The 22,793-nt window shown below is 33.4% G+C and overlaps 1 protein-coding gene across 2 annotated transcripts in view; it reads left to right on the top strand.

Moving 5' to 3' along the window:
- CadN (neural cadherin) overlaps positions 1-22,793 on the top strand; it is a 234,427-nt gene that overhangs the window by 20,255 nt on the left and 191,379 nt on the right. For both annotated transcript variants that reach the window (XM_089704877.1, XM_089704871.1), the window contains exons 3-5: positions 19,726-20,027; positions 21,785-21,921; positions 22,333-22,549. In XM_089704877.1, coding sequence (XP_089561003.1) covers positions 19,726-20,027; positions 21,785-21,921; positions 22,333-22,549 — 656 coding nt within the window. The remainder of the gene's footprint in view (positions 1-19,725; positions 20,028-21,784; positions 21,922-22,332; positions 22,550-22,793) is intronic.

Below are 22,793 nucleotides of genomic sequence, written 5' to 3'. Positions count from 1 at the left end.
TCTGCCACTCTAGGATCGTCTTCGTGAGTGGATTAATTGTAAATAAGATTATCTGTTTACTTATCTATTGTTTGGATGTGGCAATGCATGAAGTTGTAGAATGATATGATGTGAAGATACATCACGGTATATTCTCTGTATGTTCACCTATTTGAGTAATTGAAGAATACTGGAGAATGTGGGCAAATCAGAATTAATAAAATCAGTATTTTTAAGTGTATTGCCAAAAAAATTAACAAAAATACCTATTAAATAAGAACCAACATAGGTATATGAATGAAATAAAATTGTTCTTTGTCTTGTAATTCCGGGGAAATGTATCTTAAATTTTCCTCGTATAAGTATCGTTCAATTAAAGAAAATTACGCTAATCGACCTAAACACCTCGGAGTACTTACTCATCTTTTTAAAGGTCGCCAGTCGTTAAAAAGAACAAAAGAGTCCTTTGAATATTATTCTACTTTTCCTCGTTAAAATTACTGTATAATTTTGCAATGAAAGCATCGTATTTCTTAGAGTATTGTGGAAGATTTACTGAGGAAACCGAGCAAGGGAAATGCAAAGAAATGAATCAAGCAAATTCCTTTGGGGTGCAAAGTTCCTACACGCGAACGTATTGACATTATCTCGTGCCATTTATTTAATGTAGGTTGACCGTTAAGCACGTCTTCAGGTAGTTACATAAGATGCTATCGAAGCCCCGAGGTGTGAAGCTGCGAGATACAAAAGCGGTTAACACAGTTCGTCGAATTTGAACTGGATGATAACAAAGTTAAGTGCTCGAGAACAGCTCTTCTATTAGACCGCACTGAAGATATATTAGAATGTTTACGCAAAGAACAATTGTTTCTGCATCGGAATGTTGAACAGTGTAATTATTCTAGAGTTAACATATTAAGCTTCGTAGAGCAATAATAATTTGTTGAAATATAACAGTAACAGTAAACTTTTTCGACTTTAATTTTTAAATAGGGAATTACGGGAATTAAATTCTGAGGGCTTATAAAAATGAAGTGCTTAATTAATTAAAAATCAATTTTAATTTTATTCTATTATAGTCAGTAATAAACCCTACCGTCTCGGTATTGGCATTTTGTATTTTCTTTTTTTTAATTAAACGCTAGTAAATTTAATTAACAAATTCCAGTCGTAGCGACCGCTGAAAGTAAAAATAATGTTTACTTAAAACATTTTACGGATCAAATGTTCTGTACAAAACGGTAAGCTACGTTCAATCGCCGCGCATTTCCCATTTGTATGTAAATTAGTTCATTAGAGATTTACTGAATGTATGTATTATGTTTATACCATCTACAATCTCTCGTTTTATAAAATGTCTTTGTTCTTGTTCTCTATTGCGTCGAATAAGTACCTACTTAGAAGACCGAGTAAGGACCTAGAAGAGACAATGCCAACAGTCCCAATAAAGCATTTTTTGGTTATGATGAAAACTTTAACAGCTTCCATTACGTAACTACATGTCCCGTTCATAATATGTAAGATTATAATAATAATTTGATGGTTTAAGATTTCACAATCATTGTCTATAATATAGTCTATACCTAAATGATATGATTTGTAGTAGTTTATCTTTGTACAATAAGTTATAGTACGAAATTCAACGACTTGTTTGTTTTACTGATCGAAAATAATTATTCATATGGTGAGCTATTAAATGTGAAGTGTAAGATGAGAGTTGATGAAGACTTATCAAATAACATCTTAATTCTTAGTAACACGTCTGTTAGCGTGTGATTATAAGAGTCTTTGATGAATATGATTCAACATTACTGATTAAAGAATAAACAATATGGTTTGCTCAAGCCAGTGTATGGGGATTACGTTGAGTAAATGTAAGTTATAATGAAATGGATTCCCCAGCCTCACTCCTTGCCTTTGTGTTTCAAGGATTACCGTTTTCGAAGATAATTGAATACTCACGATTTCATAACAGCGATGCACGGAGGGAATTCTACTTTGTTATAATATAGCTTTACCTACCTTACCTATGATATAAAAGCTAGATAGAAGTTTTTGCGAAATGAAGTACTCCTTATATGTACTTTATTCGTCAATAACAGTTGATATTAGATGAATATAACGTAAGAACGTACTACATAATATATAAAGAAAATATCAATATCTAGACTGAAGTGTGGGATAGGCACCACATGCTCAACTATTTTAGTTTTGCAATATAATTTTGTTTGTAAACAATTAAGAGCCTCAAGCCTGTGTGCTGAGCACACGTTTCAGAAGTGAAATTTAAACGGTAAGATTGAAAGATACCAAAATCATCGCCATACTCTATGACGTGACGGTATTGCCATGACGTGATCTTGAAATTTTGCTCTCAACGCGCCTAAAGAAGTCACTTCAAAAGTTTATGTAAATGTGATCAAGAATCACGAAGTTATTTTTGCTTTATTATTTATCATTATCTTCTTCCGAATAATTTCCTTCTTTAATCGTATTCATGATGTGCTCGTTGTATTCAAGGTTGTTTCAGAGCCCGTAGGATACTTTTTGAATTATTCAAATCGGACATTTCATTCAGCCATGAATTTAAAATGTTTGAGTAAACACGGTAAAAGCCGTAGACATTCTAAGGTTTACGCAGCGCGCAGTGGGGAGCACGCAATCGATTAGATCGACAATTTTTATTTTTCAATTTTTTTATCCCTGATTAAAGCAGGTGAATCCGGGATGAGTGAGTAGTATAATTACAAAGGTATATATAAAGTGATAGATACATAAATATACCGAATTAATCCATGAATTAATTGTTAAAATTACTACTAATATGTATTATAAATGCGAAAGTAACTCTGTCTGTCTGTCTGTTAACGCTTTCCCGCTTAAACCTCTCAACTGATTTTGATGAAATTTGGCACAGACAATCTTTAGACCCTGAGAAAGAACATAGGCTACCTTTTATCAAAACACCACGCGGGCAAGGCCGCGGGCGGAAGCTAGTTTTACATAATGATTGTTGTACATTTCTGAAGAGCGTTTGCAAATTGCAATAAGTATGTAAAAATCGAAGTCATCGTGGTGAACTCAACAGACAATAGACATGTTCTACTTTAAAATACCGCGAACGCGACACTTCAATTAATTTTTATATTTTATTTAATTGAATCATATAAATTAGTTATTAGATCATTTCACGATAAAATGACATTGAATAAACTATACAAGAAATAATTCAGGAACTAATATCCTATTATTGTCCGATTTCCCTAGCGATCTGATTGTTATGGTATTGATTCTAAAAACAAACACACCATTTGCGTGCATGCTGCTAACGGCAAGCGCATACGGAAAAAATCCAATAGGATACATAAACACAATGTCGGAGATTCGTGTCAACGGCCGCTGCTTTGTTACCGCGCCCCGCGCGCCCCCGCGCCGCGCCGCCCTCGTCTCGGCGGGGAGGAACAAATCATAGGGTGGCTAGCCTTCGAAACAATATTTTCTCGTATAACGATAAGATATTAAGCCCTATAAGACACATACGAACGTTAATATCCTTTATCGCGCTCTACACCTATTAAGACCACATTTAATGACTTTATTCTGTTGATGGATAGCTCTTGGGTCTTTATTTTTTACTATGCCATAAAGAGTATTTGACTGTTAATAATTAATTTGATGTTCAGCTGTCAGATATTATAAATTTCGGTCATCATCATTTAAAGATATGTTTAATTAAAGTAGATAATTATCTAACCCCACGTAGGGTATATTATCTGTGAAGATTTTGTCACAGCAATTTGTTCTTATATTGTTGTTACTTCAAAATACGTTTCTTAAATTAAACCTAACTTTGCAAGATAATATTAACTGTAATCTGTCATTCGTAATCAATTTACTCATTTATAGTATCTTCAACTTTTGTAAAAACATTTGATTGAACCTTTTGATTGAGACATAAAAGTGTCGTGACTAGACTACATCACGAGCGACCCTTGATGTGCCTTGATGTAGATTTCCGACGTCTCTCTTCATTTATTAACCAAACCTCACCATTAATTTCACACCCCGATCCTCTGATAGTCTTCCAATTTCAATTAGTCTATGGATAAGTACCTTCTGTTCCATTGAAACGTAGGGATCCCATTAAATATTATCTTTTTACGGCGAAAGTACTTCAAAACCCTTGAATTGAGGATGCTTCCCGACCTTTAATGTTTACCGACAAGTTCAAACCTTATGTGATCTTACAAAACATGTTTTTTATAATTATGTTTATAGTACTTGAAATTATATACTTATTACATTTTTATTAAATGAAAAATATAAAACAAATTTAGGAATGTTTTAGCGACTGAACGCCATCGCCTATTACATAAAATGCACGCAGCTAAATAAAGTTACGCTCATGCTAAGCTCTTTATTTTATTTCAGAAATATTTTTATTTGTATCACGAAATAAGAACCATTTTCAAATTTTCAGAAATCCAACGCAAAGCTCGCGCGGTCAAATTCATTATAATTATTTATTGAATCTGTTTTGACTTCCAACTCATTAACAATAGGGCACTATAACCACTAAACTGTCCCGATCGATATTAAAGCGCGTCAGAAAGGCACGCTAAGTTAATCTTGTCATAAAATATCATTTCACAATAGAAATTGCACAAAGGGAATGCGTCGCGTTCTAAAAATGAATTATAGTACTTGTTCCGCAATGCAGTGGTTGCATGGGGTACTGGGGTAGCACGAGCGAGGTGGCCAGCATGTCGGTGCGACCCTATAGCGTGGCTTATAGGTATGGCGTATGGGGCGCAAAATTATAAAGAACCCATTATGTGTTATTTGCTTTGTAATAAAAATCAATTTTTAATCCAGATATAATTTGTTATAAATTGCAGGCGAATTCTACAAAACGTTATTATGGTCAGCAAAATGAAAATAGAGGATTATTCTTGTCGTTTGTTTGAATTTTTTTTGGCCAATTGTTAGGTCATAGGTACAAGTCGTTTGAATTTTTGGTATGTTTTGATGAAAATTATTTTTTGAAGAACCAAATGGGTAGATAAATAAAGTTTAAGGTCAATCTAAAAAGTCCTTATTGGGATGATTTGTAAATTCTAAGTCTGCATATTGCACCAGCGAGCATTTCAATTATTTAAATTCCAATCTTTGAACAATACAAATAATTAAGAAAAAGTGTTATCAACATTGGAAAACCGGGTCATCTTGAGTGCTCAAGATTGAGAACCGTTTTTTTAATTGTTTAACAGGAAATTTCCATTCAATAGAGCTGACTCCTTTTGGCAGAGTAAACTGCTGAAGTTTGAAGTACTCTATGTCTTCAGTACTGGTTCATTAAATTTGAAGATTTAAAAACTAAACTATGTTCACGAGATCGCTAGAGCGGCCATTAGCGAAGTGTCTAGCGAGTCGCAAGATTTATCAGAGGAGATTTGTTCGAATCTATGCACTATGTTGGGGGAGACAGGCGGGCGGATGTCGCTGATTTAGCTGACGGCGTGTTGCTTTTGGATAAATTGTTCTCGACAGTAAAATCGATAATAACGATGTTATCATTGGAAGACGCGAACCCCGCATGTTTGTCTGTGTTTGTTTCCGATGCGATATTGAAAAACTGTGGTAGGATTTTTCTTCTTTCGTTTGACCGCAATTCGATAAGATATTATTGAATCTATTGAAATTAGTTAAGTATACTTACTGTATAGGTATGTAAAGATATTTTTTTTACATTTATCATAAAATATCTGTGTAAAAAGTGTTAAAGAAAATGTATTTAATGCGATTTCTGTTTACCTTACCCGCATTAGAAATTTAATTACGAATTATAGATCAGGCTGAGTCCGTAATCCTTTTTACGCTAGAGACTACAATTAAGGCCACAATACGTACCTATATGTACAATAGTAACCAGGTTTTTATTCAAAGCTTCAGTGAGGGTTTCTCTTATTCTTTTCAGTTATTGTTAAAGCTAGCTCAAAACACCTATCACGCTCGAGTACGACTCGCGCCTGCGAGTTTTGAATGGTTATTAAATATTTTACCTCTACTGAATTCGCGTAACATTATTCTGTGTCGAATATAAAGTAGTTTGAAAGTTAGAAGAATGATTGGACGGTAAAAATTCAGTTAGCTAGACATGAATGGATTAGATTGCATCGCAGCTCGTGTTATGAAACAAAATAAATAAATCTGGTTAATAAATACCAACAAAATAAAATCATATTTAAATTATTTCACAAATGATAAAGGACAAGGTAGGTATAGGTCCTACATACTATATGGCAGGATAGCTATTATTCGAAAACAAAAAAGGCAAAACTCATACTATTTACCTTACCTACTTACTTTACAACTTCACACGATAGCATTGAAATGTGTTTTGTTTTGATGTTTAATTATTTATAAAATCAAACAATATATATTATGCATAAAGCTATAAATAGCAAATTTTATGACACACCGTGTGAATCCTGTTCAATTTTCGATTCCAGCGTATTTCCAGATTCCAATATGGGATTTGTCAATTGCTACACAATGGTTTTAGAACTGAGGTATAAAACGATATATTGTATTTGAAATGGAATAAGTTTGAATATTTTACCGTGGTTTTGCTAACATATACTACTCACTCAGTGTAAAATGAAAATGTTAGAATCGTTATCACATGAACTTGATTAATGTTAGATTTAGAATCCAGTTAGTTCTCTAAGGCAATAATAATCTTCCATTTAGAAAGCAAGGCTTGTATTAGTGGATCTCTATAAACTATAAATGGAACTTTTCATACCTGGCCTTTTAGTAAACTGGGTTATTGGGACAGTCTTTTAAATGAGAAAAAGGAGACAGGTAATTGGTATCTCGTATAGCCAACACTTTCTACAAAAGATATTAGATTTTTATATTCCTACACAGTGAAATAGTGGCTAGAAGTTTGTATATTACGGTTAATATAGGGATTGTTTATTTTACGTTCCTTGAAACGAGGTTTATTACAGATCGTAGCCACGGCTGTGGCTAACTTAATCCTTTTCTTGGTAAATTGCGCTTTTTAAATAAGCTTATCGGTAATATTCATTTTGTAGGTCCAATGAACTGCTGCTTGATTAAAAATATATTTTCCCGTGTAATGAAATGAGGTGTGTGATTTAAAGAGTATGAATTTAAATAGTTTACTATTAAAAAATTAAGGTACAGTTACTCTCTATCATAATTTTCGTTTTCGAAAGTGAATTATATTAATTTTGTTTTATAATTTGAATTTTACTGTCGTATTTACTTTTAAAGATATGACTACGGAATAAAGCTAATTAAATATATAATTTTACTTTGCTTATATCAATGTGAAGAAAACGGTTAAGATTTTCTCACTTTCATTGTGCATTATACGTCAAATTTCTTACAGGCTACAATAGGTACCTACTCGCCAGGTGAATTATGTAAAACGGTTCCCTCTGCATATTTCGCAGCAATATTGAGTAATTAGGCACTCATAATGTTCTGCACGACAGGGAGAATATTATTCAAAAAGGGTTCTTTGACTGATATCCCTTGTCGCTGCACTTATTGTACACCAAAACACCCCTTTGAGACGTCTGAGAGGACTCCTAACTTGATATCTTAATGTAGAGAAGGCGGCATTGCAACTGAACATAGTAGATGTACATTATACGCAGTCAGTAATGAGATCATTAACGTCGTCCATTTGACGTCCTCTTGTTGCAATATCACACTTATCTGATTTGAGATGACTTTTAAATTCGATGTAAGATCGTTTAAGTATTCACTAATCGCTTATTCGTACTTTATTTGGATTTAATTTTACATGTACTTACTAGAAGAATTTTCACTAAAAATTACAATAAAACAGGCCGTAAATTGTTAAGAATTGCAAGTTAAGTACACTAAAAATAAAATAAAAATTATTCCACTTTAGATTGTCATGTATATTTTATCTTAAAAGGTATATTTTTCATTTATTCACAATGAATGTAAAACTTCATAAATTTTTATACAGCATATAAAAGCTTCTATCGTCTCATCGTTCTAGTACGCTATAATGTAGCCGAGCTAAACGATTTGTTTTAGTCTCAGTCGGTCCAGGTTAGATCAACACCCCTCATATTTCGAGTATTTGCCTCGACGCGTCGGCGTCGCCCGGGGTGCATATGACAGTACAGACTTCACAGCTAGGGCACACGTATATAGGGTCGGTGCTCCTTGATTACTTTCTTTTGAGCTTTAAAACATTTGATAGTAAATGGAAAGGGAACATTTGAATACGTCTAGATCATGATTGCAGTCATGTAGATTGTAGAATGGAAATACCAAATCGGTCATTCAATGCTTATAGAAGATGTATTACGATTGAAATGGCAAGTAGAGTTTAATCATTAAATTGCTATGTACAGAGTATTTGTAAATAAAGGGAAAGTTTGAAGAAATGCTTTGTTCACAATAAATGCTTTGAGTGTTTCAAGCAATATTGAATAGTATATACCATCACAGACAATTATGGTTTATTGTAGCCAGCAGAGGAAGTTGAAACGATGTAAGAAACTTTTCTCACAAGTAAGCTTACGAGCGTGCTCAGAGGGCAGCTGATGAGTTTAGGAAGTTGTTCCGAGCGAGCCATGTCGGAGTATTTCTAAAATGTTCACGTATGAACTTACTCTAGACAAAGGTATCTGTTATTCCATTAAAACGTGGTTGTTAACGATGCGAATATTGAACACGATCCAATAAATTTCTATATGCATACCAAATATTATAATGGATAAGAACACATTTTATGAGCCATGACCTATGGCATTGCTATCAATATATTAATAACTAATAATGCTTTTATTACAAAAATTTTTTAAACACTCCATGGTGTTATTGTAACATTCTTATTTTAATAAAAAATCTATCTTTAAAAATATGACTGCATTTATGGTTGAGTTTTTATCCAGGAAGTAATACATTGAGGAAGACGTACAGCTATAAATTATTACTACAGGAAAATGTTAAAGGTTCTTTATGCATTTTCCGTCTACGTGAAGTTCTCGTTTAAGTTTACTACGCTTATTATTTATTTAGGGACGCTTTACGCTAAACTCCGCTACCGAAGGAAGCTCGCGGTCGCTCTGAGACGATTTTATTGATTTCAGCGCAGTCGGCACGCTAACTTTTGCATTCAATCCCTCGGTGTATAAATTGAATTTCTCCTGAATTATAGACGTTCGATGGACCCTTGACTGTAATAAAAATATAATATCTGTATGTCGCTCATGTTATATATAAGTATTTCCATTTTATTTTTAACACGACTTGCATGTAAGGCAGCTGTAAAAAAGCTGTATAGAGCTTTAAAATAATAATAATCCATTAGTTAAATGCAAAAATTACGTGCCGCGTTAAAATGCATTTTAAGGCTGCACGGGCTTTCTGTTGCACTTTTTAGTAAAAGCTTAACTGCCCTCCGCCGTCAACGACACTTCGTGAGCACGGCTAATGACCTAAATAGGATCATTAAGAGTAAGTCCTATACGTGACTGCAAATCTTATTAGTTTTAAAATCGAAGGAAAATGCTTTTAGCTGTCGTAGAAGTAGATACAGTATAGGATTGGGTTCGTATTGTTCGTATGGCAATTGGCACGTGCTCTTTACGACGCCGCTCGTGGGTTAGTGTGTTAAAAATAGAGTGAACCGGACATTGAACCGTGTAGTACCGGACATCGGTTTAATGAAAGTGTCCTATCGCTTTACGTGCGTGATTTCGGCGACGCGGACGGATCCGATTCTCCTATACACCCTTTTCACACCCTATACGGGTTTACGAAGATTAATACATTTCGCTGTTACCCTCATTTTGTCATTTTTCTTTCGTGTTACACAAAATTAAATTATTAATTAGGGTGCCGTAGTTTTTACATGGAAATTATACACTATTGCCCTGTATTTTTATGTATACGCTGGCTTTTATGAAGCTTCATGCGAACTAATGTCTTTTTTGTTACATGATGCTTATCCACAATAGGTGCTTCTGTTGAACCATTTCCGAGGATCATTGTATGGCTACTATTGTCCGAAATGTTTTGTTTACTATTCCTAGCGTGACCATTAAAATATCCTTTCATAAACCTAGATAAATAATTGTTTGTTAATGTGGTGTATCATATTTTATATGCCGTTATATCATTTGGTTAATTAATATTGTCAAATATTTCCAATTAAAGTTGTGAGAAGTTCAGAACTCATCCAATTATTTAAATTTTAGACTGTTTACTTTTCTAAACTTGGGATGAATGTTTAAGATTTAAAAATCGTATAATTTATAACGTTACAACATGGTGTGATGTTGTTTAAATATTTACCGCTAAGAGACCTTTTTAATATAAAATTTTCATATTCATTGCATTTAATATTCACTTGGTAATATAAGATATCGTATAAAATCCAGATTCAATACTTTCGAATGTTCATTTTACGAGTAGGTATATCAGTCAGCCCGCTTTGAATTTTTATATTTAGATCGAACGTTCGCACAATAAATACCTGCGGGAATAGACTTGTAACTTACGCCATAAATACGGGAACGAAAGGGAATGTTGATAGAAGCCTCAGTCGTTAGCAGCGAAGCCCTGCGCTGTATTAATTGCCCTTATTGAGCCCGTATTCCCCACAACAGCTACTCGTAAATGACTTGACAAATTGACCGCAACACGCAACCTCACTCTCACAGATTAACTTGATATACATAATATTTCTACTTACATTTATGTATTTTGTTTTAGGGCATTGATTATTTTTAGACACGACATAAATCTAGTTAATACTTTATTTATTTGAATTCGTAGTAGAATAAGTCAGGTTAAGGAAAATCCAAAATTCAAATTCAACATTCCTCGAAATTCCGGCTAAAAATATCTCTGTCCTAGCCGTTCTGAAATCCACACGATGAATGTATAATTAACGAATACAATTAGGAAGTGTCATGCAATTTACCCTAAATTAACTATGTCATATGGAAATTAGCACTATGTGTTGAACAACGTATATTATATAGCGTCAATGTCGTTCATCTCCTTAAAATTGGGTCACGCAATGCAATTGGCTTGTATTAATTTACCGAATAACATACACGACTGTTCCATTACGTCGAGAGTTACATTATTGAGTTATTTTAAATCTTATATATAAAAATAATAGTTTAAAAAAACTAAAAAACACGCTTTTAGTTCGGTTTTCTATAAAAAGCGTGTTTTTTATTTTTTTTTAAACTATTATTTATTTTATCAAATTAGTGTATTGTCATCGGTCCTCAATAAATCTACAAAGTTTGAACGAAATCTGGCCGTTTAAAGTGGGTCAAAATCGCGCCCAAAGAAGTCGGTTACAAACATACAAACATACAGGTGAAGCTAATATAAAGCGTGTAAAAATGAATCGCAAAATGTGTTGGTAAGCGCATAACTCGAGAACGGCTGAACCGATTTCGATAATTCTTTTTTTATTATATTCCTTGAAGTACGAGGATGGTTCTTATGTAGAGAAAACGTAAACATGTACCACGGGCGAAGCCGGGGCGGACCGCTAGTCTTATATATAAAAATGAATCGCAAAATGTGTTGGTAAGCGCATAACTCGAGAACGGCTGAACCGATTTCGATAATTCTTTTTTTATTATATTCCTTGAAGTACGAGAATGGTTCTTATGTAGAGAAAACGTAAACATGTACCACGGGCGAAGCCGGGGCGGACCGATAGTCATTTATAAATTTCATTGGAAGCGTAGCATTCCATTATCCGTTAACTTGATGCAATACGTCATTGATTAAAGAAATAGTTAAAAATTATGCATGAAACAATAGAATATTTTTTTAATTAAGTGGCTCCTCAACTTAGTAGATGTTATAAACATTTATACGATATTCCATTGATTAGATATGACTAACTTTAATTCTCGGAACGACACCCTCGAAGAAACCTTTTTCGATTTCGAATTTAATGTTTCATAAATAATTTTAAGGAGGGCCGAGGGAATTAAATTGAACACTTATGATGTTTCAAATTATTTCTTTCTTATTTCTTTGTGGAATGTAAATGTTTTTCTAAATGTTAAAGCGTGTATATAGCGGTATTCAAAATAAACATCAACATCCAGACTGTTTTAGAACCACCTGAAAAGTAAACATAATATACAAACTAAAAAAAGACCTTCCAATAAATCCAGTTCCCATACCACATGGATGGGAGATGTAGGCCGTTGATTTTTAGATTGATTGGAATTTGATTTGCATTGCATATTGCCGTATCTCTGCAGACACGAAAATTGAAAAACCGTTTAGTTTCAAATGCCATGTGTGACGACTGACGGTTATTGTACAAGTTCTATAATGATTTCGTTCAATGACCGTGCAATGCGTTATAAACTCGTAAAGCAGTGACCAAATAAATAGTGGTAATTCCAGGAATAGCGGAGCTAATGGTACATAGAGCATTCCGTTAAAACATTACCGTCTATCATACCAAACAAATTGCTGTTATATTGCTAAATGCTTTAATATCTCATTTTATACATGCTTAATACTATCATAACATTAGTAGATGTAAACCACAATTATTTAACGTTAATGATAATATTTTTTCTTCTTTTTCAGGTAAATATCGAATCTGGAGTGAACATTTGGTGACGGTATTAATATTATAAACAGTAAAATCGCCATTTATAATTATTACTAGAAAATATGTTTCAACATTATATTTTAGCCAACACATGCTTTAAACTTTGAAATTCAATTTAAAATATTAATCCATAGTTTGAGTTCATGAATATTAATTTATTGGATACAGTATTTTATACCACGATTAGAAGTAGGTAATAAATTTCTAGACATGGTTTTAGAATTTACTTCGCTTACATTTAGAAAGTTTCTTATTATGAAATTATACTTTTCATTTGTAAAAAATAATTTTAGACAAAGAACGAGTTTCTCTTGGAAATGATTAATCTCTTCAGAAATTAGGACCAACTTCAAACGCCCTTTAATACTTTGCCGACTATGATAAACGCTGTAAAGCGCGACTGAAGTGGGAAGCAAATTATCTCAAATCTAACTCGGGCAGGTATTCTGATTTTGAAGATTTATTATCGTCGTAATTGAGAAAACGAAGTAGAACGTAGCGAGGGTAATAGGTTTATTTCCTTAACTTGCTACCAGTTTCCTTGATCCAATAGTCACTTATCCTTCTGACACTAAAAGCTTTCAATGGATTAATTAAGATTTACCTTTTAGGTATGTTCCGAATTTGTTTAAATTTAAAATTAAAGCATTTATATTTTACTTCCCGATGTTATATTCTTATCCGTACAATATACTTCTTTTGAAGAAGGTAGGTATAGTTAGTTGGTTAGTACTTAGTACCTAAGTATTGTTTTGTTTGCTCGTTAAAGTAACTTAAACGTCGTCCTGCTGTAAATTTTAACCAAACTGTTCGCTCAGTTAACACAGTGCTCGTAGATCAGGCTTTCTATGTCGGGGCTGGATTCAACTTATCAAAGTTTCACGGTCCCATTGTCGAGCTGAACGCGGTGCGCCAACTACGTTACTCTGTTTTACAACTCAAATATTCATAATTCATACTTCCTTACCGCTGAATAGCGCTTTAATAAACCGCTTAATACATATAAAGCAATAAAACATTTCAGCACACGAAAATGCTCCAAAACTCAAGTCAAGCACTACATTACTAATTTTATGTATGGAACGTTTGTATTATATAATAGGCTTTAAATTTTACGATCGCAGTGAGTAGGCTGTCTAAAGCAAGTAGGTAGCTTGAACGAATGTAAGTTCAGATTCTCTTATCGCAAGAGGCGCGTAGCCACGAGGAGAGCACGCGGCACGTAGTACGCGCATGCGCTTTGCAGCGCCTCCACAAGTGCCGGTGGAGTGGGTCGCGAGTACCCCCCTGCCGGCCTGCCCACCTGGTAACGTACCCCGCAATATTAAAACCAGCCGTATTTCAAAGGCTCCGACGACTGTCGCTTATGCTCCTGTTCGACAGTCATGGATTCCAAATTGAATTTGGAAATTAATTCGTTGGCTTGAATACAAATTGCATTATGGTTTAATTTAAATATGAGTTCATCAATTGTAGATTGAGTTAATATTGTAAAAAAATCATGAGCGAATCTCACAATCGGTAACTTTGTTGATAATGGTGTTTGTAAAAAAATTTACAAGATAAAACATCCAAAAATTAATACATGTTTCATAAAAATATAGCATAACGATAACAATATGTTGCTTCATGAAAAAAATATTGTTTGCGATTATGCGAAAATATCGCTGCATCTAAAGCAATAACATCAAAAGAAATAGGTAAGCATTTATAGTTTATTATTGCAGTGCAATTAAACTGAATGCGATGAAGTACGTAAAATTCCTTAGTACATAGCGGAAGCAGCTTTATAATAACTGAACTAAATAGCGCTACGAAAACATTCCTTCAGTTCACAACAGCCTTTTCGAGGAAGTGTTTTTTATCTCATCAGCGAGGTCCGTACTATCAATGGAGCTGGCATGGAGCCAAAATATAGAGCATTTTGCTTGATGCACCCGAGTTTTACCGCCAGGCGCGATTTTCGCAAAAATCCCTATATCAAGATAGAGCGCGACTAGTCCGCAGCTTCATACGAGATAAAAACCGAGGTAGACTAGATAAATCAAATTTGATTTTAAAATATAGTATGCCGGGTAGGGGTTTTAATTTCCAAGTTGCAATTTGGAATTTGACAATATTCGATATTCTTTTGTTGACATACAAACAACTAAATGCAACTTAGTACAGTATACAGGGTGTCCCAAAAAGTAGTGATATACTGAAGCTGGGAGGTAGAGGACTTAGAGGGCTATCCGAATCACCCCCATGTGTGTTATGCGATTTTTCGTATTTTCGGAGTTATTACATTTTTTTCAATTTTTCATCTATCGCCGAGTACGATGAGATTTTTATTTATGGTGACGTGAATTATTGCGCTAGATGCTTGATTTCTTTTGTGTGCTAAGCTGAAAGATAGGCCAATTCAGTATGGTAACATTTACTATCGTTAGATCTTCGAAAGGAATAAAAAAAAGAATTAAATGCCAAGGAAGATAAAATTACCCAGTATGTTCATAACTTCAAGGGCCCATAAAAAAATAAAATCACATAAAAAAGGTTTTCCATTTGGCTTTTAAAAACTTGCTCTATCAATCAGGTAGCTACCCTAAAAATTTCATTTTATTATTCTGAAGGCTTCAATCGAAAAATTGAAATCTAAATGTGGTAAGTGGAAAATTTTTATTAACATGATGATCATTAAAACCAATAAATAGGTGTTAAATTACCAGAATTTTTTTAAAATAGCCCCGCTGTTGCTAAATGCAAGTGCGACATCACCGTAAAAAGTTGTCTTTTTAATGTCTGAATGCTCTTTTATCATTTTAAATGGTTTCTTCTGCAACTATGAATTTCCGGGTTATTTCGTCCAAATTGTGGAAGTCTCTCGTCTTTGTAGTATTCCCACGGAAAAAAATCAATAGGGTTTATGTCCGGAGACCGTGGAGGCCAGGCTAAAGGGCAAAAATACTCTGAAAGATGGATTGGTCGTTGCAGCCTGCGCATGCGCCGGTGATGCCTGCTTTAAAGCCTGGCCTCCACAGTCCCTCGACCTAAACCCCATTGATTTGTTTTAATGGGGATACTAAAAAGACCTCGGCCACTTGAGAGAATGCCACAATTTGGACGAAATAACCCGGAAATTCATAGTTGCAGAAGAAACCATTAAAAATGATAAAAGAGCATTCAGACATTAAAAAGACAACTTTTTACGGTGATGTCGCACTTGCATTCAGCAACAGCGGGGCTATTTTAAAAAAATTCTGGTAATTTAACACCTATTTATTGGTTTTAATGATCATCATGTTAATAAAAATTTTCCACTTACCACATTTAGATTTCAATTTTTTGATTGAAGCCTTCAGAATAATAAAATGAAATTTTTAGGGTAGCTACCTGATCGATAGAGCAAGTTTTTAAAAGCCAAATGGAAAACCTTTTTCATGTGATTTTATTTTTTTATGGGCCCTTGAAGTTATGAACATACTGGGTAATTTTATCTTCCTTGGCATTTAATTCTTTTTTTTTATTCCATTCGAAGATCTAACGATAGTAAATGTTACCATACTGAATTGGCCAATCTTTCAGCTTAGCACACAAAAAAAATCAAGCATCTAGCGCAATAATTCACGTCACCATAAATAAAAATCTCATCGTACTTGGCGATAGATGAAAAATTGAAAAAAATGTAATAACTCCGAAAATACAAAAAATCGCATAACACACATGGGGGTGATTCGGATAGCCCTCTTGGTCCTCTACCTCCCAGCTATCGTTCATCACTACTTTTTGGGACACCCTGTATAAGAAGTCATATCGACTTTGATTACAAGTTTTGTGTACAATGTAAATCATTACATTCAGTTTGTCTTGAGTAAATTTTGGAGGAATAGACACAAATTGTGTCATAGTACGTGTCTAAACATTCCCCTGGAATAAATAGAAAAACAATAACGTACGTGGCATATTACGAGGTTTTGGCTGGCGGCCAGGTCGTGGAGACTTTTCTGCTAGTGTTACAGACGACCTAAGTCATATTTTAATCGGACCCCGCTTATATAATAATTTAACAGTTTTATCTCTGATACAGTTTCAATTTATTTTTATAAAATGTTTGAATTCCTTTACCTGTCTTCACTTTGTTTCACATTTTGATTTAAATCGGTTGCCTAGAAGAAATCTCGTATTAGTGATATGAATGCATCTCGCATTTTTTATATTGATGTTTTGTTAATTTAGGTATACCTTCTATCGCAATAGTCTTTTATTCATTCTCAAATAGAGTGAGTTACACCAAATATATAACGATTAACGAATGCTCTAAGATATTATAACGTACCTATGATTGTTTATTTTTGTTTCACCAACACTTAAGAAACTACCAAGAACAATTTCGGGTGCCATAAGTGTATAGACAGTTTTTCTTGTGAAATACATTTACAGTCGCAATAGTTTGTTAGATAGAGTTATTGCTTTTGTCTCTCAACAGGAAGTTGGCAACGTAACACGATAAGTTGGAGTTTAAGACAATTCTAGCTGCCAAAGTGGTTCTATAAGATAAATTGAACAATTAACAATTTATATCACGTACTATACAGGGTGTCCCACTATTGGTATACTAAGCGTGAAGGAACTTGTAGTTTTGCATACACTGATCACGTAAAAAATACTTTAAAAAAAATTACGTCCAAAATTTTTTGCTAAATTTTTCCTGAAAATCCATGTTTTCTTCTCTAGCTTCGCGCAGCCGGCATATACCGCTTCTCTCATATGAGCATTTTATCTATGAAAACATAATCTTAAACGATAGCTCACGTGTTGGTGGCAAAGTTGGGTGGCTCGCTTGTTATGGGTGTACACATAGAGTTTTAAGAATTCATCTATTTGAAAAAAAAATGCGTCTGGAATTTTTTAATTATTTTTTACGTACTCAGCGTATGCAAAACTATAACCTCCTTTGAGCTTAGTATACCAACAGTGGGACACCCTGTATACAAGGGATCCTTCAGATAAAAGTAGCTTTGAACGTTTTTTTCCTGAAATAATTTTTATAATTATGATGATTTTATAAATTCTGAATGAAAACATATCACTGTCTAACTCCGATGCGGTATTGGATTGTAATACTGTGGTATTGGGCAGAATTGGTTCGTAAATAATTTTCAGTTTAAAATTTGTTTATAAACAATAATTGTATGTTACATTGTTATGTAAATAATCACTCATCAAATTAGAAACATAGGTTTATTCGTTCAATAGCAACTATTGAATTATAGTGAATTAAGAATTTATTTCGTGCAACATATTTTGATTTATCAAAAAATATATAAATTCTGTACTGTAGGTAACTGTAAAATTGACATTACCATGAGTACATAATATATTTAAATACAATTATACTAAAATGGTAGTTATATGTTGAGACCTTTAGTGTTCTATTTATTTGTATGGGACGTGTGTAAAAACTAACGCCGCCGGAACATGGGCTTACAGCAAAATTGTTGGATTTAGTTTGGGATATACGGAAAGCCCTTAGGGATAAGAATACTATACAAATTCAGATGTAAAGCCGGGTGGTATTTATTTATCGATGATTATATGTGTTACGTTCTTAGTTGTGTAGAGTTACTTCTCTTCTAGAACATGTAATGGCATAATCAAATCAATTAAATTAAACATTGTTAATTAACCCCAAGATTTGTATTAACACATCTGTTAATGTATATCACTTTGATTTAATTAAATGTCTAATTATTTATTGACCTATCACCTAGGTATCTTACGATATTCTGAATGTTTAGGTACCTAGGTATATTTTGTGATGTCATTCTTTTCTGAAACCTACTCTATTTCTTATAACTATCATAATAATAATAAACCAAACTTCCAAAGAAACTATTTACGTTATTGTGTATTTGGATAATAATTTATTTATCGTAAGTCCATACAAAATTATAATATCTTTCTGAAAACAAACTATCAAAATATTTAAGTGGCGATTTTGCTGTTTAATTCGTAGATATTAGAAATAATATGAATAAATAGATTTAAGAAACGCTTAAATTGTCTCTAACCGTATTAAAATGCTGACAAATTATTAATACTCTATGTTTTTTTCACGCTATCCAGTGGCACTGAAGTGTAAGTATAACAAATAAAATAGTCTTTAGGTATATCTTTAGTAATATGATCAAAATAATTATCTGTATTGAAAAAAACTGCATGTTTCTACTCAGACCTCAGTGTTTTTTATTCCATTAAGTTTTACAAGTTTATTGTTACACAAAGGTTGGTAATATACGACATTGATTATAAAAATCTAATTTAATTAAACGAGATCGTGCCTGGCTCTCGTTTCTGCTTGATAACTTAATCGGTAATGGAATCTCTCCAACGGAGTCTGTTTATTTGGATCAGCCGTCTAACGAGCGACTGTAAACACAATTGAAAGACTTAAGCTTTTCTAATAAGATAGCTTAGCTATAATATATAGGAGTACTAAGAGATAATATAATACATATAACACTTAAAATCTAAAGGTGGAACTTTTGTAGGTACGAACTTGCATTTTTGTGAAGTTTAATCATTTGCTTTAAAGGATTATTGAAGTCTGCAGAAGCGAGTAATCCACTATCGTAATTGGAAAAGTTATCTTCTGTTTTATGTTGGCTCTATTTTATCCCCGGACTCTTTTATATCTCATGTCATTGTTAGTTCTGTTGTTAAACTTGACTCAAAATACATCTTCAACATTGTGGAGCTTTTTACATGGATAAAACGAGTTGTAACTCGTCATAAAAATATTTTATCAACAAAGAATCTTAGCTATTATGATAAGCCCTATAAAATAGAGGTTAGGTTTAATGTATTATGAAGTTGGGTCATTGTGTTTTCTGTATCAAAGGTTATTAGTGGGTAGTGTACAAACAACAATATTGATTATTATTGAAACAACCGAAAACTCACTTTAAATAGAAAGCAACTTCAGAAAGGTTATCATTACTGGCTTTCAGAGTTAATTATAACGAACAAGTTTATAAATAAAGCTCACACTAAATATATGTCATTAACCATTCCAGATACGGATAACCAGCGTGTTATTATCCATGTGAAGGATGTCAATGACGAACCTCCGTATTTTATCAATCGTCCGCTACCAATGCAAACGGTGGTCCAGCTCAACGCGGCACCGAATACGCCTGTCTTTACCCTGCAAGCTAGAGACCCGGATACTGACCACAATATTCACTACTTCATCGTAAGAGACCGAACAGGGGGCAGATTTGAAGTTGACGAGCGTTCGGGTGTGGTCCGCACCAGGGGAACGGATCCTTTCCAACTTGATATGGAATACGTCTTGTATGTCAAGGCCGAAGATCAGGTGAGATTAACTTTTATAATATGTATATGAATTGATTTTATTTGATATTCCTACCATATTATGTCAATCATTCATGAGACGCTTATTATTGCTTGAGTACCTAACATTTGTGACTTGTAGGTTTCGATTGCAATTTAATGCAAAAAGTCGCTCATAATAACAAAGTATTTTTTATTGAATGAATAAATTTTATTCTAAATTGAGTTTGGAATACTCAGAAATGTCTGCAAAGTTTCATACTTTGAGTATTTTTATTCGAAGTCGAGGAATTGAATAGAATTATTTTTATGAACCAAATGGTAAAAATAATAGTTCAGAGTTCTTGAAAAGCTATGAATTTATTAAATAGTATTAATCATATTCTTATGAGCTTTGAATATTGTTTCGTAATTTTACTTTATATTTCTCTACCTACCTACGTAAAGTTTTAATCTGGAGGACTTTATATCTTGATGAAAAACATTTTTCAAAACTAGAATCCATACTTCCATACTAATATTATAAATGCGAAAGTAACTCTGTCTGTCTGTCTGTTACTCAATCACGCCTTAACTACTGTACCAATTTGCATGAAATTTGGTATAGAGATATTTTGATACCCGAGAAAGAACATAGGATAGGTTTTATCCCGGAAATCCTACGGGAACGGGTTTTTCTCTGAAAACGCGGGCGAAGCAGCGGGTGGAAAGCTAGTTTCGTATAAATGATATGATAGGTGTCTACTGTTTATTCAAAATATAAGTGAGACAAAAGAATATTTAATAAAAATAAAAATTAAAAAGAACTAGGTATATATTTACTGAGTTCACATCAACCGCTGTAAACTCTCCCAACCCTGGCGCAGGTCAAACACTAAAGAATTTATGGCGTGATAAATCCTTAACAAAGTTTTTTATTTCAAGAAGAAAGCAATATATCGAGGCTTCAAGTATCTAATGACGGCCAATTTATATAAAACAGGCTTTCCGCCCGCGGCTTCGCCCGCGTTTTCAAAGAAAAACCCGTTCCCGTAGGATTTCCGGGATAAAACCTATCCTATGTCCTTTCTCGAGTATCAAAATATCTCTATACCAAATTTCATGCAAATTGGTTCAGTAGTTAAGGCGTGATTGAGTAACAGACAGACAGACAGAGTTACTTTCGCATTTATAATATTAAGTAGGGATTTTTGCAGAAACATTTTACTTTTTATTAAACTTAAGTAAAATATTTGGAGTCTCGCAAATTTGTCAAATATTTATGCAACATGTGTTTTATGTTATTATACGAAAATAATTAATAAATCGTGTTTTGAATTCCTTAAAAAATTCCTTTAATATAAATTAGAATTAGCTCTATTTGGAGTTTTAATTATGATTACATTTAAGTACAAAGATATTCTGCTTCTATTCGCATTATATGCTTCTCACCATAACCTCTCGTAGATTTATATTAAACTAGCGGTCCGCCCCGGCTTCGCCCGTGGTTTTTATGTAGAGAAAACGTAAATATGTACATATTTAACGTTTTCTCTACATAAAAACCATCCTCGTACTTCAAGGAATATAATAAAAAAAGAATTATCGAAATCGGTTCAGCCGTTCTCGAGTTATGCGCTTACCAACACATTTTGGGATTCATTTTTATATATAAAGAAGATTACCTTTCCGGTTCGAGAATAATTATTCATACGTCATGATTCTACTTAAAAGAAAGTACCACACATAACTAAGTAGGTACCTAGTCTAGTTTTTAATATTATTTAAATGAACTTTCAGAGCGGTCGAGTCGACGAGAGGCGGTTCCAATCAACCCCCGAGGAACGTCTTAGCATTGTAGGCGGTAAACGTGCCCCTCAGTTCTATTTGCCGAGCTATGAAGCTGAGATAGCCGAGAATCAGAAAAAAGATTCTGAGTAAGTATGCGTGCGTTTTTGTTTAAACGTAAAAGAAGCAATTAATATAATACCTAGTACCTATTATGAACTGGGAACATGTTGTTTAATTTTAATTCCTTTACCAATATAATATATTATACTTTAACTTGCGTCTTAAACTTTACGTATTCCTAGACAGAGTGAATGATAATAATAATTAAGCTATTGATTGTCCCTTTGCTCTTGGATTGTATATTAAAGTAAATGGTAAAACACTAATTACAGAAAATAATTAATATCTTCTGAAGACTGATGTAAAATGAACGTTGCGCTTAGTAAGTTACTATGTAAGAACTTACATAGATCTTATTTTAGTACAAATGTAGAAAACCTTTTTTTTATTATAACATAATACCATATTCTCATCCAATACAATATTATCAATTTCAGTATCATATCCGTGAAAGCGAAATCGTTTGCCGATCGTGAAATCCGCTACACGCTGAAAGCACAAGGACAAGGCGCGGGTACATTCAACATTGGCCCCACTTCTGGTATCGTGAAATTGGCGAAGGAATTAGACTTTGAAGATTTGCGGCAGCCACATGTCTACTCATTGGTCGTCACTGCTACTGAAGACTCTGGAGGATTCTCTACGTCCGTTGAGGTAATTAATAAAAAAATATTAATAAAACTTAGGATAAAAAATAACGTATTTCAATGGTCAGTACTATATAAGTATGTTGAGATATTTACATTAATTAATATTGAGATTGAGCTGTTTTGTATCGTGCCCTTATTCATGAAGCATCGTTCTTTAATTTAAAATACAATAAGTACCTATCTAAAGATTTAATAAATGTACAGAATTATAATGGTAAAAGTCTATGGGTAAAAGTCCACTTGGTCTA

The sequence above is a fragment of the Colias philodice genome, chromosome 2, assembly GCF_061535455.1.
Source record: "Colias philodice isolate Cphi_HAF_F1 chromosome 2, ilColPhil1 Martin Lab GWU primary, whole genome shotgun sequence".
Taxonomy (NCBI): Eukaryota; Metazoa; Arthropoda; class Insecta; order Lepidoptera; family Pieridae; genus Colias; species Colias philodice.
Note: the sequence above shows the minus strand (reverse complement) of the source record. Positions and strands in the feature narration are given on the sequence as shown.